At 42.8% G+C, this 15,175-nt stretch overlaps 2 protein-coding genes across 2 annotated transcripts in view; both read left to right on the forward strand.

Annotated features, from left to right (window-relative positions):
* The window catches only part of TMEM62 (transmembrane protein 62), a gene marked incomplete at its 5' end in the record, with an annotated part of 49,836 nt that extends 48,305 nt beyond the window's left edge, over positions 1-1,531 (forward strand). The window contains one exon of the mRNA XM_045286457.1: positions 680-1,531. Coding sequence (XP_045142392.1) covers positions 680-1,006 — 327 coding nt within the window. The remainder of the gene's footprint in view (positions 1-679) is intronic.
* Positions 1,532-1,766: 235 nt separating this feature from the next.
* On the forward strand, positions 1,767-14,512 carry CCNDBP1 (cyclin D1 binding protein 1). The gene is made up of 11 exons (XM_013006324.2): positions 1,767-1,839; positions 1,999-2,058; positions 2,380-2,459; positions 5,194-5,275; positions 6,041-6,137; positions 6,311-6,384; positions 6,951-7,027; positions 7,326-7,633; positions 9,630-9,690; positions 12,987-13,033; positions 13,269-14,512. Exons 1-11 carry the CDS (start codon positions 1,767-1,769, stop codon positions 13,381-13,383), a joined length of 1,074 nt encoding a protein of 357 aa, XP_012861778.1. The 3' UTR covers positions 13,384-14,512.
* The last annotated feature ends 663 nt before the right edge of the window (positions 14,513-15,175 follow it).

Consider the following 15,175-nt stretch of genomic DNA (forward strand, 5'->3'; position numbering starts at 1 on the left):
CATTCCTGCTCTCAGGCCCTAGAGAGGTCTTCACCAGATATTTCATTCATTGAATTTATCATAATCTGTACTTATGGTGGTTTCTCTCTTTCCTCTCTGTTAGAATGTCTTTTCAGATTTGCCCACCAGTGTGTCCATAGTTAAGAGCCTAGCATAGTGAATTCCACATAATGGGTGCCCACATGATATTTGTTTAATAAATGGATGAACTGTATAATACCTAAACTTGTATTATAACACAAAGTTCCAAATCTATATTCCAGTACTCATTATGCTGCCTCAAATAAGAATATAGAGATAAGGGGGGGAAATGCTGAGACGTTACTCTCCTTTGACCAAAAAAAAAAAAGTGTGTGTGTGTGTGTGTGTATACAATTTGGTTTCAACTTAAACAGTATTGAGTATCCACTGTTAGTATGACAGTGTACTATAAGTTGAAGATGTCTACATCATTGAAATGATACTGCCTTTAAGATGAACAAGAAGACAAAAGAAAATACAAAAACTGTAAGAATAAATCAAGTGTTGTTATAAGCAAGTGATCGAAGGAGAAAGAATTGGAGCTAACCCCCAAGAGAGAAAGCAACATATTCTTGGGAGCCACCCATAACAGTAACGGCACCCAGTCCCTCCATGACTTGGTGGTACGCTAACGGTTCTGCTCTGCTCCTCTTTCCAGCTGGTGTTTTTTAACATCCCCTTGATGGCTTACCTGTGTTGGAGCTTGCTGCAGCGGTGCTTTGGTCACAACTTCAGGTCTCATCTCCACCAAGGAAAATACTTGAAAACGGTACCAGTTCACCTACTTATGCTCCTACTGTACATCTGGCAAATTTATTCTTGCTACTTTCTTCATGTGACATATGGTACTTTGGCCTTTTTCTTCTCCCCTCTGCGGACTTGGCTGACACTGCTGGCACCCATTCTCATTCGAAATGTGTGGACACTAAGCCCCACTGAGTTTGGAATCTTCATTGTACAGTTCAAAAGCCACCTGAGCTCCTGAAGGCTGTGCCTTACCGTCAGCAGCTGAGCCAGACTCCATTTCTCCACCTCCAGGGCAGGCCCCTGCACCAGTACAAAGATAGTATTGCTGGCAGACCTTCAGGGACCTGCTGCTCTTTGGATGCCCGGGAGTCAAGAGGGATTACCCACTACTGATTACTGCAGTATGGACTAGAGAAAAATCTAATTAATGCTGTGATTCATTTCTTGTCCAAGATGACGAAAGATTATTTTACCTTTGTAAAGAGAATGCCCAGTCTACCAGAACCACAGGATGGACCTACAGGTTGGGTGTATGTTTGGGGGTTTCTGAAACTGACAGTGTTTGGGTTACTCCACAAAAAGCACTAGTACAGTGTTTGCACTCAGCAGCTGCCAAGAATGCCATTTTAGTGAACCTGGGACTTGGAACTGATCCTAACTGCCTTCGGATGGATTAGCTCCTAGCATATTCCTGAAGGATTATGGCTCTGTTTCCGTAGTCGGAATGTTTTCAACTAATCAAATAAATGAATGAATGAATGAACAACCATGCAGCCAGCCCCTGTACTACTGGCTCCTTTGCGCTCGGGTGCGGCCAAGGGGCGGGGGGAGGCGTGGCCTGGCTTCGGGCCTAGTGGGCGGGAAGGGGGCGTGGCCGAGCTCCTGGGGCGGGGCGTGAAGGGTTGTTGACGGAAGAGGCCCTCTGCCTGCGGCTCCCGGAAGTGGTTGTTCCCGGAAGTGGTTGGCTTCCGTCGGCCGTCTTCAGGCCCGAGATAGAGATGGATGGTGCCACAGCCCCCGGGGCCGCCGACCCCGCACTGGAGCCGCTCCGGCACCTGGCTGGAGTGCGGGGTGAGTTGGGGTGGGCGATGACAGGGGCGTTGGAATGGGGAGAGGTAAGGCGGGGCGGCGGCGGGGGTCCTGGCGGAGGAAGTGGGGGTTCGCCGGGGGCTCCGCTTACCCAGCTTTTCCTTTTGCCACCGCCCGGCCCGCTCGCGCCACACCCACTAGTTGGCGAAGCTCAAGAGTCCCCCGAGGAATTCAATCGGGAGAAGTTTTGGAGAAGACTCAGTGAGTGCTGTTCTCATCCGGGACCCCCACCCCGTGCCCGTTTACCCTGGGGCCTTTCTCCACCCTGAACTGTGCCCGCACCCTCCCGGTCCCCCTGGAGTGAGTGACCTCCCCTGCCGCCTTTTCACCGCGGGGCACCTCACCCACCCGCAGCCTGTGGAAGGTTGAAATCTGAAACAATGATTTGGGGAGTTGTTTTTGAGACGCTGCAGCCAGTAGGTGGGGAGAGAGAGCGCATTATTTTTAAAGTCTGCCCAGCGGCTGCAGCCTTATCATTTCGACACTAACACCTTGGCACCCGCCTCCTCTTCCACCCTCCAGATGAGGCGGCACTCAGAGTGTCACATGAAGCCACGATTCTGACGACAGCCTTCTCCCGACTTCCCCTGCCGTCTCCACAGGTGGGCTTTTCTTCCGTGGTGTCGGTGTATTGCTTCCTTATTCCTTGAGAACCCGCGTTTCCTTCCCACCTTTTAGACTCAACCCAAGGGATTTAATTCTGTGCAATGGAAGACCAAATTAGGCAATGTGTGAAAATTTGCCAAGTTGCAGGGAGTAGACATCTTCTAAACAAGGGTTCAGTGTAAAGTTCAGTCTAGGTCGCTCCTTTCTGATAATTTTTGTAAGAAGTACTTGCAGTTTGCTGTATGTGTTCACAGAAGTGATCCCCATCAGATCCAAGTCAGCAAGCCAGCTCAGAGAGAGGCTTGGCTTATGGTAAATAAGCAGTGAAGCTAGAATTTAATTCCCAACAGTCTAAGATAAAAGCTGCTCCTTCTGTGCTATTCTACCTAAAACCCTTCTAGAATTTTAGAAATGTTGCATTAGTAATATGCATATGATATGAAGGGAGTCCTGGTGGCTGCTAATGAAAAGGGGAAAAATGTGTCAGTCTGTGTCCAGAAAGATTTACAGTCTTGGAACGCCCTCTGAGCAGTTCTACCCTGTCCTGCAGGGAGGGGCACTGTGAGTTGGCATTTACCCCATGGCACTGGGCTTGGTGGGAATAGGTGGTGAAATTCAAAACATATCAAAGTTAAGCGTGCCCAAAGCTTTTATATCCCAACCCAAGTTTCTCACGTTTGCCTCTCTTCCCAGTTCTTTTTGCATCATTTCTTGTATATCCTTTACATATGCATGTTTATGCGTATACAGTATGCCTGGTTCTTTTTACATAAAAGGTGGGATACCATGAATACTATTCTAAATTTGTGACTTAACAACTACTGAAAATGCTGTCTTGGTGAATTGCTTGCTATGCTGTTTATCTGTGCAAGTGCATGCCTGTAGAGAAATATCCCCAGAACTGGACTTGCTAGAATAAAGAATTAAACATTTTAACCCTTCATTACAAAACTAATGAAAGTAAAATATGTAGACTGGGACCCAGGGATGCCCTATTTTTGCTAAGCATACTACATTTAGGGGTAAAATTGTTTTAAAGTGGCATATTCAAAAAAAGAAAAGTGGCATATTCATTGCCTTATTTCTCTTGGTCAGCAGGTTCATTCTCTTTATCCAGATACTTTAAGATTACATAAGTGCTCTTACTGAGCCAACAATGATGAAGCCTTTCCCCCTTGTTCCTCAGAAGTCTGGGATGAGGAGACAAGAAGCTTTGTAAGCTTCATGGAAAAAAGTCAACATTTCTACCAAAGGAAGGACTATTCATATTGATTCATTTTTCTAATATACTGACTCCTGTCTTTCAAATACATTTAGGACTGCTAAAATTCATAGCTACCAAGATTCCATAAGGAGGTAGCATAGAACTCTTTTTTTCTGTACATTTTCAATATAGAGTTTTCATGATTGAAAACTGAAAGTTCAAAGTTTGTTTCCTTTAAATCATGTATAGATGGGATCTCAGCACTTTAGTCCCACTGCAGTTTAAAATGCACTAAATACTGATATAGTGAAAACTACAGAACTGAATGGGCTTTTATGGTTTTGATCAGTGATTGTTCAGGATAATTTGTTATTTTTGTTTCTAAAATTCACACCCATTGTGGGTTGATATTTTTCTTAATTAGGTGCTTGAATGTTATACAATGTCAAATTGCCATAAAGGTTTCTAAATATTCTCAGCCACTGCCTTTAATCTTATCCCAGTCTAATTGTAAGGGAATAAGTCATTTGTGGATTGGCACAACCTGTAGATCAGCCTTGGCTTAGCACTGGTGAAGCTAAATAAGGACAAGGAAGTAGGAGAAAACCAATGACAGCTTAGCATGAAAGTAGTCAATATTGTGTAAGGCTGAGCCCATGTGATTGTTTCAAAAGGAGAGAAAGAGAGAGAGGGTGAGAGACATACACATCCTCTCCTCACTTACTGACATGGGTAGGTTCCAAAGGTCAGATTGTTGTGTGAAATAATCATTGTCAGAAAATGGAGGATGACTGTATCATTACATGATGGCCAAGTTACTGAGATTTATAGCACAGCCAGGTTGACACATAGCTGTAACCATCACAGCCTGGGTATGTTACTGCCAGGTATGTCCCATTCCCATGGAAAATAGTTATATAGATCATTTACTGTTGTTGTAAATATGAAATGCCAGATGAATTGATCGTCAATAAATGAGGAGTAAGCGTTACGATATGAGATAGGAGTTGGCATATTTCTTCTGAGCCAGACAGTAAATAATTGTGTTCCAGTTCCATTGAACACCAGCACTCAACAGGACTGCTTTGTTTTTCTGAGTCTCGCAAGTTTTCCACCTTTGACAGATTACAGTCTTGTTTAGTGGAGAGTATTTGCATTTTCCTTCTCTGATGGGTTTTCACCTTACAAAGGTTCTGACATTCACCAGTTTTGCCTATAAGAATTGGCAATGGGCTTGATTTTGGTCTGTGGGCTATAGTTTGCCAACTTCTGATCTAATATATGGTGAGTACCTCACAGCAGCTCACTAGTATCTTGGGATCTAGAGTGTCAGAAAAACATTTTCAGTGCTGTTTCTTAATGTTTTATTGAGGTGCCTGCCCAATGCTGGTGCCTAGCCAACTGCTTTCTGATGTGTGATGAGCAGAGCACAAGGCCTTTTATATTTTTAGTCTGACTTCTACATGAAATACTTTGACCTAATCTATTTCCTGCTTTCTTTCTGAACTTGGCTCATTACCTCACAGGAGACCCAGAGAATCTGTGAGCAAGCCCGTGTTGCTATTGAAGCAATCATTGCAGTGTACTACTCCCTTCCCAAGGATCAGGGTAAGCAAGCCACAGAGTACACATACATGTTCAGTTCATAGGGTAGATACTTGCTACCATGAAAGCTTATGTCCTGAGACCTTTACCCTTAACTCCATTGGAGCATGTTACTTCCCCCCATAAAAAACAGTCAAGAGTAATAACATATGACCGCTATCCACAAGCAGTTATGTGAAGGGTACATTTGGTATATTCCCTGTGACTCCCAGTATCTCCTGCCTTGCCTGACTCAGGCTGTTACTCCTTACTGGCTCTTCTCTGACTGACCCATTCTGCAGTGTAACTGTTGGTTGCATCTCAGCCCTGAACCCAGGCCCATGCCATCCCCACTCTCCTCCACCCATATTACATTACACCCTCTGTCCAAGCTCCCTAATAGTTTTAAGTGTCCTCTAGTCTTGCCTGGAGATTCAAAATTCTACAAAAAGATAGATGACTATATACCATGGATCTTCAGAGTTACCTACAAATGGTTTTAACTTCCAGTGCTTCATCAGCAATTGTCAAGGGACTACTGTCCTTATTGAGTGAATACATGGTGTTATGGAAAGGTTTGTTTCTGATCTCTTGGAGAACAGCGGCGAAGAGTGGAGGGAAGAATAAGAAAATGGCATGGGGATATAAGTATGAGTTTCATGTTGGGCAGTCCAGTTCAAGCACGTGGGTGCACATTACCTCATGGTCCTACGATGCGTAGACTTGAGAACACAGATGGTGGCTTCTGAAAGAAGAGCAGGGCCGCTTATTCTTTGGGTTTGGCCCTAGGAACCACCCTGCGAAAGCTGGTACGGGGTGCCACTCTGGACATTGTGGATGGCCTGGCACAGCTTGTGGAGGTGCTTTTCATCACTCCTGCTGAGGGGTAAGGATGCCAATGAAGGAATTAGCGTCTGACGGGTTCCTTGCCTCGGGGCGGGAAAAAGCCTGCTCCAACAGCAAAATTACTTAGAGTTAACACTAATGACCAGCGGGAAGAAGTTTTGTATGAGACAGGAACTTGATTATTGACTTATCCTTATTAATTCCCTCCTCCAGCCCCGAGAACAAGGACCTCATTTCCTGCAACAGTGTTTGGATTGCCTGTGAGCAGGTGGCTCAGCTACCAAGAGGTGGGTGAGAGTGGGAAGTGGGCCATTGGCTCTGCTGGCTGCAGAAGAGAGACCCCTTCATGCCTAGCCTCCAGCTTTGTGGCATGCATGTATTTTAACTTACATAAGGGTTTTAGTGAATATGTATATGTGGTATGTCATCAACATCAGATGTTAGCTATTAGTGCATTTCTGCCATGCTCTCGTTCTCATACTTCTAGATTGTAGCTCTGCTGCTTCTTGAACAAGTGGGCTTTATTTTCCAGACTTGCCCCAGGAGGAATATTGTGAGAGACAATGAAGCAGGTATGAGGTAGCGCCAGCGAGGCCAAAAGCAGAGTTTCAGTGTTTTTCCAAGAGAACCCTGATGAGAATCGTCATGTGATCCTTTTAGTTTCTCTGGAGTGACCGGAGAAAAATGTTTTTGCCCACTGTCTGTATACCAAGGGGGTGTGGTGTGAGAAGAAATTTACATGAAACCATTGACTCTGGTGACTCTGCTTGGCGCACTGCCTTCAGCAGTTTCTCTTTGCAGTCTTAGAGAATAGTTGGCTTTTCTAATTCTAGGCCTGATTTTCTACTCATAGATAACAAAGCCGCCGCCCTTCTGATGCTGACGAAGAGTGTGGATTTGGTGAAGGATGCCCATGAGGAAATGGAACGGGTGAGGGGACCTCTGTCTTTTCTAGTTGTTGGGAGGCAACTCGGTGACCAGTAGATGAGACTTCCTTGTAGAGTGAGGACAGTTCTTGATCATGGATGGCATAGATCCCATCCTAACTGTTGCCCCCTGCCTTCCATCTGCTATCCCATGCCGGTGTCTGCGTGAGATCAGGGTTTGTGAAGGGATGCAGGCTTGTAACTATTAGCAGAGTCATTGGTTGAGGTTTTGTACAACTCAGAAATAGGATGAACGTATAATAAGCTTTACAAAATTATTCCCATACATCACTGTCTCTTAGGCTGTGGAAGAATGTGACCCTTACTCAGGCCTCTTGAATGACTCTGAGGAAGACAACGTTGGGAATGACCATAGGGTGAACGCTGCTGACCCGATTGATGCTGAGGAGGATGCACTGGGCTTTCCAAACAACCGGGATGTACACTGGTCACAGGAGGATCAGGAGCTCATAACCCCGTGCCTCGCCCTGGTGAAGGCATCCAAAGCCAGCCTGAAGAAAATCCGCATTTCCGTGGCAGAGAATGGGAAAAAGGAGCAGGTGGCCCAGCTGGATGACATTGTCGATATTTCTGATGAGATTAGCCCCAGGTAAGCCCAGCCCCCACCTGAGACATCTAAGCAGCAACATTCTCTTCTTACGCTTTTGCTGTCACCCAAAGGTTCCCCCCCAAGTTGTTAATTTTAAAAATGTTCAAAACGGTTGGAAAAATACTGCCATGAACACCCATGTATCTTTTATCTAGATTTGCCATTTGTGTGGTTTTGTTTTGTTTTTCTATTGCCTTAAAAAATATATATGTGCTTTCCCTACCTACACTACTTTAAGAGTAACTTGTAGTCTGAAAAAAAATGGGGTGTTGTTGCCAGACTTCCTATTCTAACATCACAGAGAAGAAAGAGAATCACGGCAGCCAGACGCTGGTTTCTGTGAGGTGGACATCAAACCTCACCCTCCAGCTTTTGAGCTTCTTTTCTTTTTTAACCAATTCTGACACCAGCTGTTCCTGCCACTGCACTTTCTACTTCTCTACTGGATTTCAAATTCACTGCAGTATCCACACACAACTCACACACTTTTGTCACAATTTAACTGTTTACTAGGGAAGTAACAGGTTATAATTCGTAATCAGGAATAACTCAGGATACAGTTCTTCAGTCAAGACAGTTTCTTGATTATGGCTGAATGCAGGCCTCTTGGCTCCTTGGCCCCTCTGCAAATGTTATAAAATAATTTAGTTCCACCAATATGTGTTTGGGGACAACCCACGCAGCCAGTAATTTTTGGAGCTTAGAGCTCTTGCTCCACGGGTTTGTGAGCCTAGCTCTACCAAGTGTCTGAAGCACCTCACTTTCCAGTAAGCCTCCTGCCCAAAGATACTCAACTCTCTTGTCTGTGAGCCAGCCTACCCAGGCTTGCTGCCTTGCTCTGTGGGCTGGGAAGCCCACCACACATTTTACTCCAGTTTTCTGATACTGCCGCTGCTGTTTCTTTACACCATCCATCTTACGCTGTGTCATGTAATCAATGTTGTTACAGCTCTTTGATCCCTGGGTGTAGGAGGTTCTTAGCATAGGGACACTTGGTCCAAAGGACACACACTGCTTCCAGCTCTTCTTGGTGGCAACTGAGGACTCTCTCAGCTAATCCTCTGAGATTAGCTCATTTTAAGCTTAGGAGGATGGCCAACTGAGCAGTCCCTCATTAGGGACTTATGTACATGATCCCACTCCCACAGGGATGTCACGCACCTTTGCATTATATTAGCACGTTTCCCAGTCCCTTGGTGAGCCACAAATAATTTATTTGCATAGTCCCGTCCAGTCATTTTGTAGATGTTACAAGACGACGCGTGGCCAGAAGAGTCAAAGTCATCTCACTACATAACACAGATGTCAAGAATTTCACCTGAAATACTTCAGTGTGTATCAGATTAAAACATTCTTCTACATGATCATGTTATCATTGTCACATCTAAGAGATTTAGTAATGAATACAATGATATCTAATTTTCAGATTTCTCTAGTTGCCTCAAATGTTTTTTCGGTTTGTTTTTAACTTAAAATTTAGCCAGGGTCTCACATGGCATTTGGTTGTAATCACTCTAGTCTCTCGTAAGCTAGAACAGTTTCTCTGCCCTTTTTCGTAGTGTCATCAGGTCAGTTGTCATGTGATGATTTAGGTTAAAAAATGTTTTTTCCCTCGCCAAAATACCAGGTAGCTGTGCTTCTTGTTCCATCAGATGAGGTCTGTTAGTTTGTTTATGCTAAATTTGGTCATTTGATTAGAGTAATGCCCTCCGTAGTGAAGGCTAGCTATCATTTACCCGGTGACTTGAGCTTCCTCACATTCTTGACTGAATCATATCCTGTACTTATGACCAAGGAGCTCAGTGGTGCTTTTGGAGCTCTAGGGGATAAACGTTGGACTGCTAACCTCAAGGTTGGCAGTTCAAACCCATTGCTTCAGGAATTTAAGGCATTTGAGATAATTGTTTTCGTACTAGTCCATAGTTGTGAACTGGAAACCATTCACCTGAGTTTTATACCTTACCTTTTAATAATTATTTTTGCTTTTTGTTCTTAGTGTGGATGATTTGGCTCTCAGCATATATCCACCTATGTGCCACCTGACTGTGCGAATCAGTGTAAGTACTGGCTTTGAGGAACTAGCTATATACCTTCTTGATAGAATTTCCCTATCACTAGTATTTCTTTTAAGTTATAGGGTACAGACCTTAGAAAATGTCGCTTTGAAAGTCTTAATTTCCACAGTGCTTTAAGAACCTCTGAATCTTCAAGCCTTTAAGACCCTAGATGCTATTTCTCTCGGTAGCCGAGCACCATCACCTTCTTCACCACACTTACTTATGCACACATTTGTCTTCAGTGTTTATATGGGGAAGGGGAGCACACAATGATGTTTTTTGTTCTTTTTGTCTGCTACCTGATCCCTTCAACACCTCCTGATCACACAGGCTTGTGTGCTTCTTCCCTGTGGGCTTTGTTGCTTCTCAGCTAGATGGCTGCTTGTTTACCTTCAAGCCTTTAAATCCCAGGCGCTTTATCTTTTGATGGCCCGGCACCTTCAGCTTTCTGCAACACAAGGCTTGTAGGTAAACAAGCGGCCATCTAGCCCAGAAACAACAAAGCCCACATGGAAGAAACACACTAGCCTGTGTGATCATGAGTGGTTGAAGGGACCAGGTATCAAGCACCAAAGAACAAAAAATCATATCATCTTGAATGAGGGGGAATATGGGATGGGGACCCAATGTCCATCTGTAGATAACTGGACATCCCTTGCAGAGGAGTAGTGGAGAGGAAATGAGTCACTCACGGTGCAGTGTAGCATCAATGAAACACACAACTTTCCTCTAGTTCTTAAATGCTTCCACCCTCCCCACCTCCCACTATCATGATCCCAATTCTACCTTACAAACCTGGTTAGACCAGAGGATGTACACTGGTACAGAGAGGAACTGGAAGCACATGAAATCCAGGGCAGATGAACCCCTTAGGACCAGTGGTGAGAGTGGTGATACCAGGAGGGTGGAGGGAAGGGGGTGTAGAAAGGGGGAACCGATTATAAGGATCTACATGTAACCTCCTCCCTGGGGGTTGGACAACAGAAAAGTTTGTGAAGGGAGATGGGCAGTGTAAGATATGATAAAATAATAATACTCTATAAATTATCAAGGGTTCATGAAGGATTGGGGAGCAGGGAGGGAGGGGAAAAAAATGAGGAGCTGATTCCAGTAGCCCAAGCGGAAAGAAAATGTTTTGAGAATGATGAGGGCAACTCATGTACAAGTGTGCTTTACACAATTGACATATGTATGGATCGTGATAAGAGTCATATGAGCCCCCAATAAAATGATTTAAAAAAAACCAAAAACCTCTGAACCTGATAACTCAGTTTCTAATGTCTAGTCTGCACCAGAAACATACTTGATGCAAATAGAAACATACTGTATGATTTAACCACAGCGTGCCAAACTCTTTAAACATGTGATTTTATTGTATTCTCTTAAGTACTGTGCTCTTTCCTAGAAAGTGCTATTTTCTTATTTTTATGAACTCAGGCTCTTATCTCTAATGTCATTAGAAGGAGAAATAAAACTGCAAATTGCCTTATATTTTATAACCAAATGAATCAATTCTCAATTTCATAAAGTAGGTAGTAGAGACTAGATTCACTAAATTTATCTTCATAATGTGCAAACACTTTGAAGTAGAGTAGGATTATTTTGAGCATTAACTTTAAAAATGGACTTCCCAATAAATAAACATCTTTAGGCATGTATTTTATCAATTTATTCCTTAAGATACTATCTGCTATACTAATTTAAAGATAGGTACTATTTTAATGACGTCTGTTGGGTCAATCCCAACTCATGGCAACATGGGGCTATATATATATACACGAGGGGGTACCCCCCCAAAACGGAATTGTGCTGGGCAGAGCGGAGCTTCATAGTACGCATTTTCCTCCACTAGGTGAGCATCGAGCAGCTTGCTCAGAGTTAATGCACCCAGTGGCATCGCCTAAAAAGGTTCTCTCTGGTCACAGTGAATTTTTTCATAAAAGCGGTTTCACTCGAACCTTGTTTTACTGTGATGACTGATTTGATAGAACAGTGTGTGGCTGTGAAATTTTGTTTCTTGCTTGGGAAAAATGCTGCAGAAACTGTTGTGATGTTCTCGACACCACTGTGGGGAGAAACTCAAGTGCACAAGTGGCTTTCTCATTTCAAAAAAGGTGAAATGTCGATTGATGACAAACTTCATTCTGGATGTCCATCAACTTCCTGAACAACTGAAAGTGTAGACTCGTAATGCATTTGGAGTTTGTTCCACCAGGTCAAACTGTTGTTAATCAAGCTTTCTATTTAGAGGTTCTATAAAGATTATGTAACAGTGTGTGACCAAAAAGGCCTGATATGTGGCAGACGGGGGACTGGTTTTGCCAACATGACAATGTACCTGCTCACTCAGTCATCTCAGTGCACCAGTTTTTGGCAAAAAACAGCAGACCTCTCTTGCCCCATGCACCTGACTCACCTAAACTAGCTCCGTGTAACTTTTTGTTTCCGTGAATGAAGAGAGACATGAAAGGACAGTGATTTGAGGATGTGGAAGAGGTGAAGAGAAAAATGAGGGAGGTGCTGTGAACCATCCAAACAGATGAATTTGAAAAATGTTTCCAAAAATTGAATTGTAAAAATAAATTAATAAATGAAAAACAAAACAAAAAAGAATGGAATCGCAGGTTTGACAAATGTTTTAAGTGTAATGGAGACTGCTTTTGAAGGTGATAAGGTTGTTTTGTAAAAAAATTTAGCTTTGGGGTAAAATTTTCTGTTTTGGGGAGTGTAGCTCCTTGTATACTACCAGTCTAAAAGAAGACACATAGTAGAGGCACAAGAATGTACATACTATATGTATGTATAAATATATACATGTGTACATATGAGTATGGATATCTATGTGTGTGTCTTTCCACCAGTATAAAACAAGACACCTATATACTAAGTGTATATAAATGAGTATGTGCTATATACACATTTTATTCTGGTGCCATATATACATACATTCATTCTCTTTTGATACTGATGTTCTTAAAATTCTCTATGTGGACTTAAAAAACAAAACAAAACCAGTTATTCTGCTTTATAATCAATTGTTTACATTTGGGAGAAATTCCATTACATGCTTCCTTTTTTCTGATTGTTGTTTTAATATTTAAAAATCTTATTACAATTTTTGCTAAATAGAAAAGTTCATATTCCTACCACCACAGTATAATGAACAGTCTTATTTTTACATATTTCTTCAAGGACCTGTTTTTAGTGATTTGTGGTACCTGGGCCATTTTAATATTTTCATTCTCCTTTCCTTTTATGGTAGGGCTCAAGGTGATTAACATCTGCTTCTTTTCTAGGCTGCGAAACTTGTATCTGTTTTAAAGAAGGCACTGGAGATTACAAAGTGAGTTTGAGGACTTCACCCCAAATAGTTGTTTGAGGTTATTCTAGATTTGCATCCAGCCTTTCTTAACTCCCAAATGAAGGTGGGTATGGGATTTTCTCTCAGCTTCAGTTATGGAGTTCCTGAGTTTCTGCAAATCAGTGTGCCTTTTCTTATGATAGTTCCCTTTGGGGCTAAGGTTTTCCTTTTGATATCATTATGCATTTAACTTCTCTTTTCCTCCTTCCATTTACAGAGCAAGTCATGTGAGCCCTCAGCCAGAAGATAGTTGGATCCTGTTACTCATTGCTGCCGTTGATCATTGCATGAACAGAATCAAAGAACTCACACAGCGTGAACTTGAATTATGAGTTTTCAGGTTCATTTGTACCAGCCAGGGTCTGATGTTTGCTTTTAAAATATGGCCAGATTGCTTTCTGGGCCACAAGAGAGTCCCTGTCTGGACTTAACAAGAGATAATATTACCAGAGTTGTTTGAGTAGGCCAGACTGGCAATTATTTATAAACTGTGTAAGAGTGTGATGTATTTTTCTGTGCTAGGTACAAAAGCTAATTGCATGACTTTGTGTTTCTGAATTGTCCCAGAGATTCCTGGTGAAGCTGCCTGATGCATTTCTTTTTATTTATTTATTTCCAACAGTTCATTGTGCTCAGGGGAAAGGATAGATGGCAAATCATAGTCCATTCAGAGCTTATTCTCTGTCATGGGTTGCAGTCCCACAATGTGTCAGCACTTTCCTTGTCTTCTCCTGGGTTCCCCATTCCCATTCATCTAGTTTTCTTGTCTCTGAACGTTGTTTTTGGAAAGTGTTGCCCTTTTGATCTCAGGAACACATTCTTCAGGTAACCTCTGGGAGTGTCTTCAGTTTCACGTTAGAAGGTTATCTGAAGGTCATGGTCTCAGGGATCCTCTAGTGTCTCTCATTTAAATTTTATTCTATAATGTTTTACGCATTCCTCAAGCACCTGCTGTGTGGTCTTAGAGTGGTCAGTAGTGGAAGGGGGGGGCACCCTCTAGTTCTTTGGGTCTCAGGTTAGAGTAGGTTGTGGTTTATGTGGGCCCTTTGTCCTTTGGGCTGATGGCTTCATTTTTCTTCTCGTTTGCTCCAGGCAGGAAGAGACCAATAGTTGCTTCTTAGATGGCAACTCAAAAGCTTTAAGACTCCCAACGCTTCTCACCAGGCTGTAATATTAAACATATTTCTACCCTGTGGCCAGTTCCTGCCACTGGTCCCTGGCCTTCAAGTTGAGTGGTTCAGTTCTGACATCTTAGTAATTTCTTTAACAAGCCCCCTATGCATTCTATTACAAATATGAGTTTACATCAAAAATTTACAAATATGTATATAGAAATATCCACTACCATATCTATGTAATATACTCCCATAGGGACCTCTCTCACCTGTTAAGTGTATATATTTACCATGTTTCTGATAATAAATTATTGCTCTTGTTGCGGAACTGTGTATTACACAGTTACTAGAGTTGTCGCTTATTTTTGTGTACCTCTCAGTGTCTGCCTTTGCTTGTGTCCTGTTATGCTGTCTCCCCCCTATTCTGTTTTGCCTTCCCCTTCACCAGAAAGAACCCGTCTCCTATTTAGTTGGGGATTTTCCCTTCCCTGGCCCTGAATTTCAATGTGTATTCCTGAATGTTTATAGTGGTTGTCTCATACAATATTTGTCCTTTTAGTTTAACGTATTTCATTCAGCATAATGTCCTCTGAATTTATCCATGTTGTGAGATGTTTCACAGATTCAACATTTTTATTGCTGCATAGAATTTCATTATATCATTGTATGTGTGTGCCCCAGATTGTTTATCCACTGATGTGGGGGGAGGTCAGATGCTTGCATCCACCACAGTGGTGGGCCTGCTCCCTGCTGCTGGAGACAAGGGATTGCTTCTCCTTAACACTTGCGGCCATTAGCTTGGTTCCTATAATGGTCTTTATCAGTTGAGCCAGGGAACAAGTCAAACAGGCTCTGTGACATCCAAAGTTAAGCTGCCATCCTAAACCTAGGATCTGCCTATCTTGTCACATGTATACCCCCAATCCCTCCTCTTCCTATTGCGTGTATGTCCCTAGACCACCTCCTCTCATTGCTGTATAACCTATAGTGCAACCCCTTCCTGTGATGT

The sequence above is a fragment of the Echinops telfairi genome, unplaced genomic scaffold (assembly GCF_000313985.2).
Source record: "Echinops telfairi isolate 266 unplaced genomic scaffold, ASM31398v2 ScPeMD7_8;HRSCAF=38, whole genome shotgun sequence".
Classification (NCBI taxonomy): domain Eukaryota; kingdom Metazoa; phylum Chordata; class Mammalia; order Afrosoricida; family Tenrecidae; genus Echinops; species Echinops telfairi.

What these genes read in the sequence shown, in the direction of transcription:
- CCNDBP1 (XM_013006324.2), top strand. Translation starts at nt 1,767, where the DNA reads ATGGATGGTGCCACAGCCCCCGGGGCCGCCGACCCCGCACTGGAGCCG. An exon ending in GAAGTTTTGGAGAAGACTCA is followed by an intron (nt 2,059 to 2,379) that starts GTGAGTGCTGTT and finishes TCCACCCTCCAG; the next exon opens with ATGAGGCGGCACTCAGAGTG. An exon ending in AAGGCACTGGAGATTACAAA is followed by an intron (nt 13,034 to 13,268) that starts GTGAGTTTGAGG and finishes TTCCATTTACAG; the next exon opens with AGCAAGTCATGTGAGCCCTC.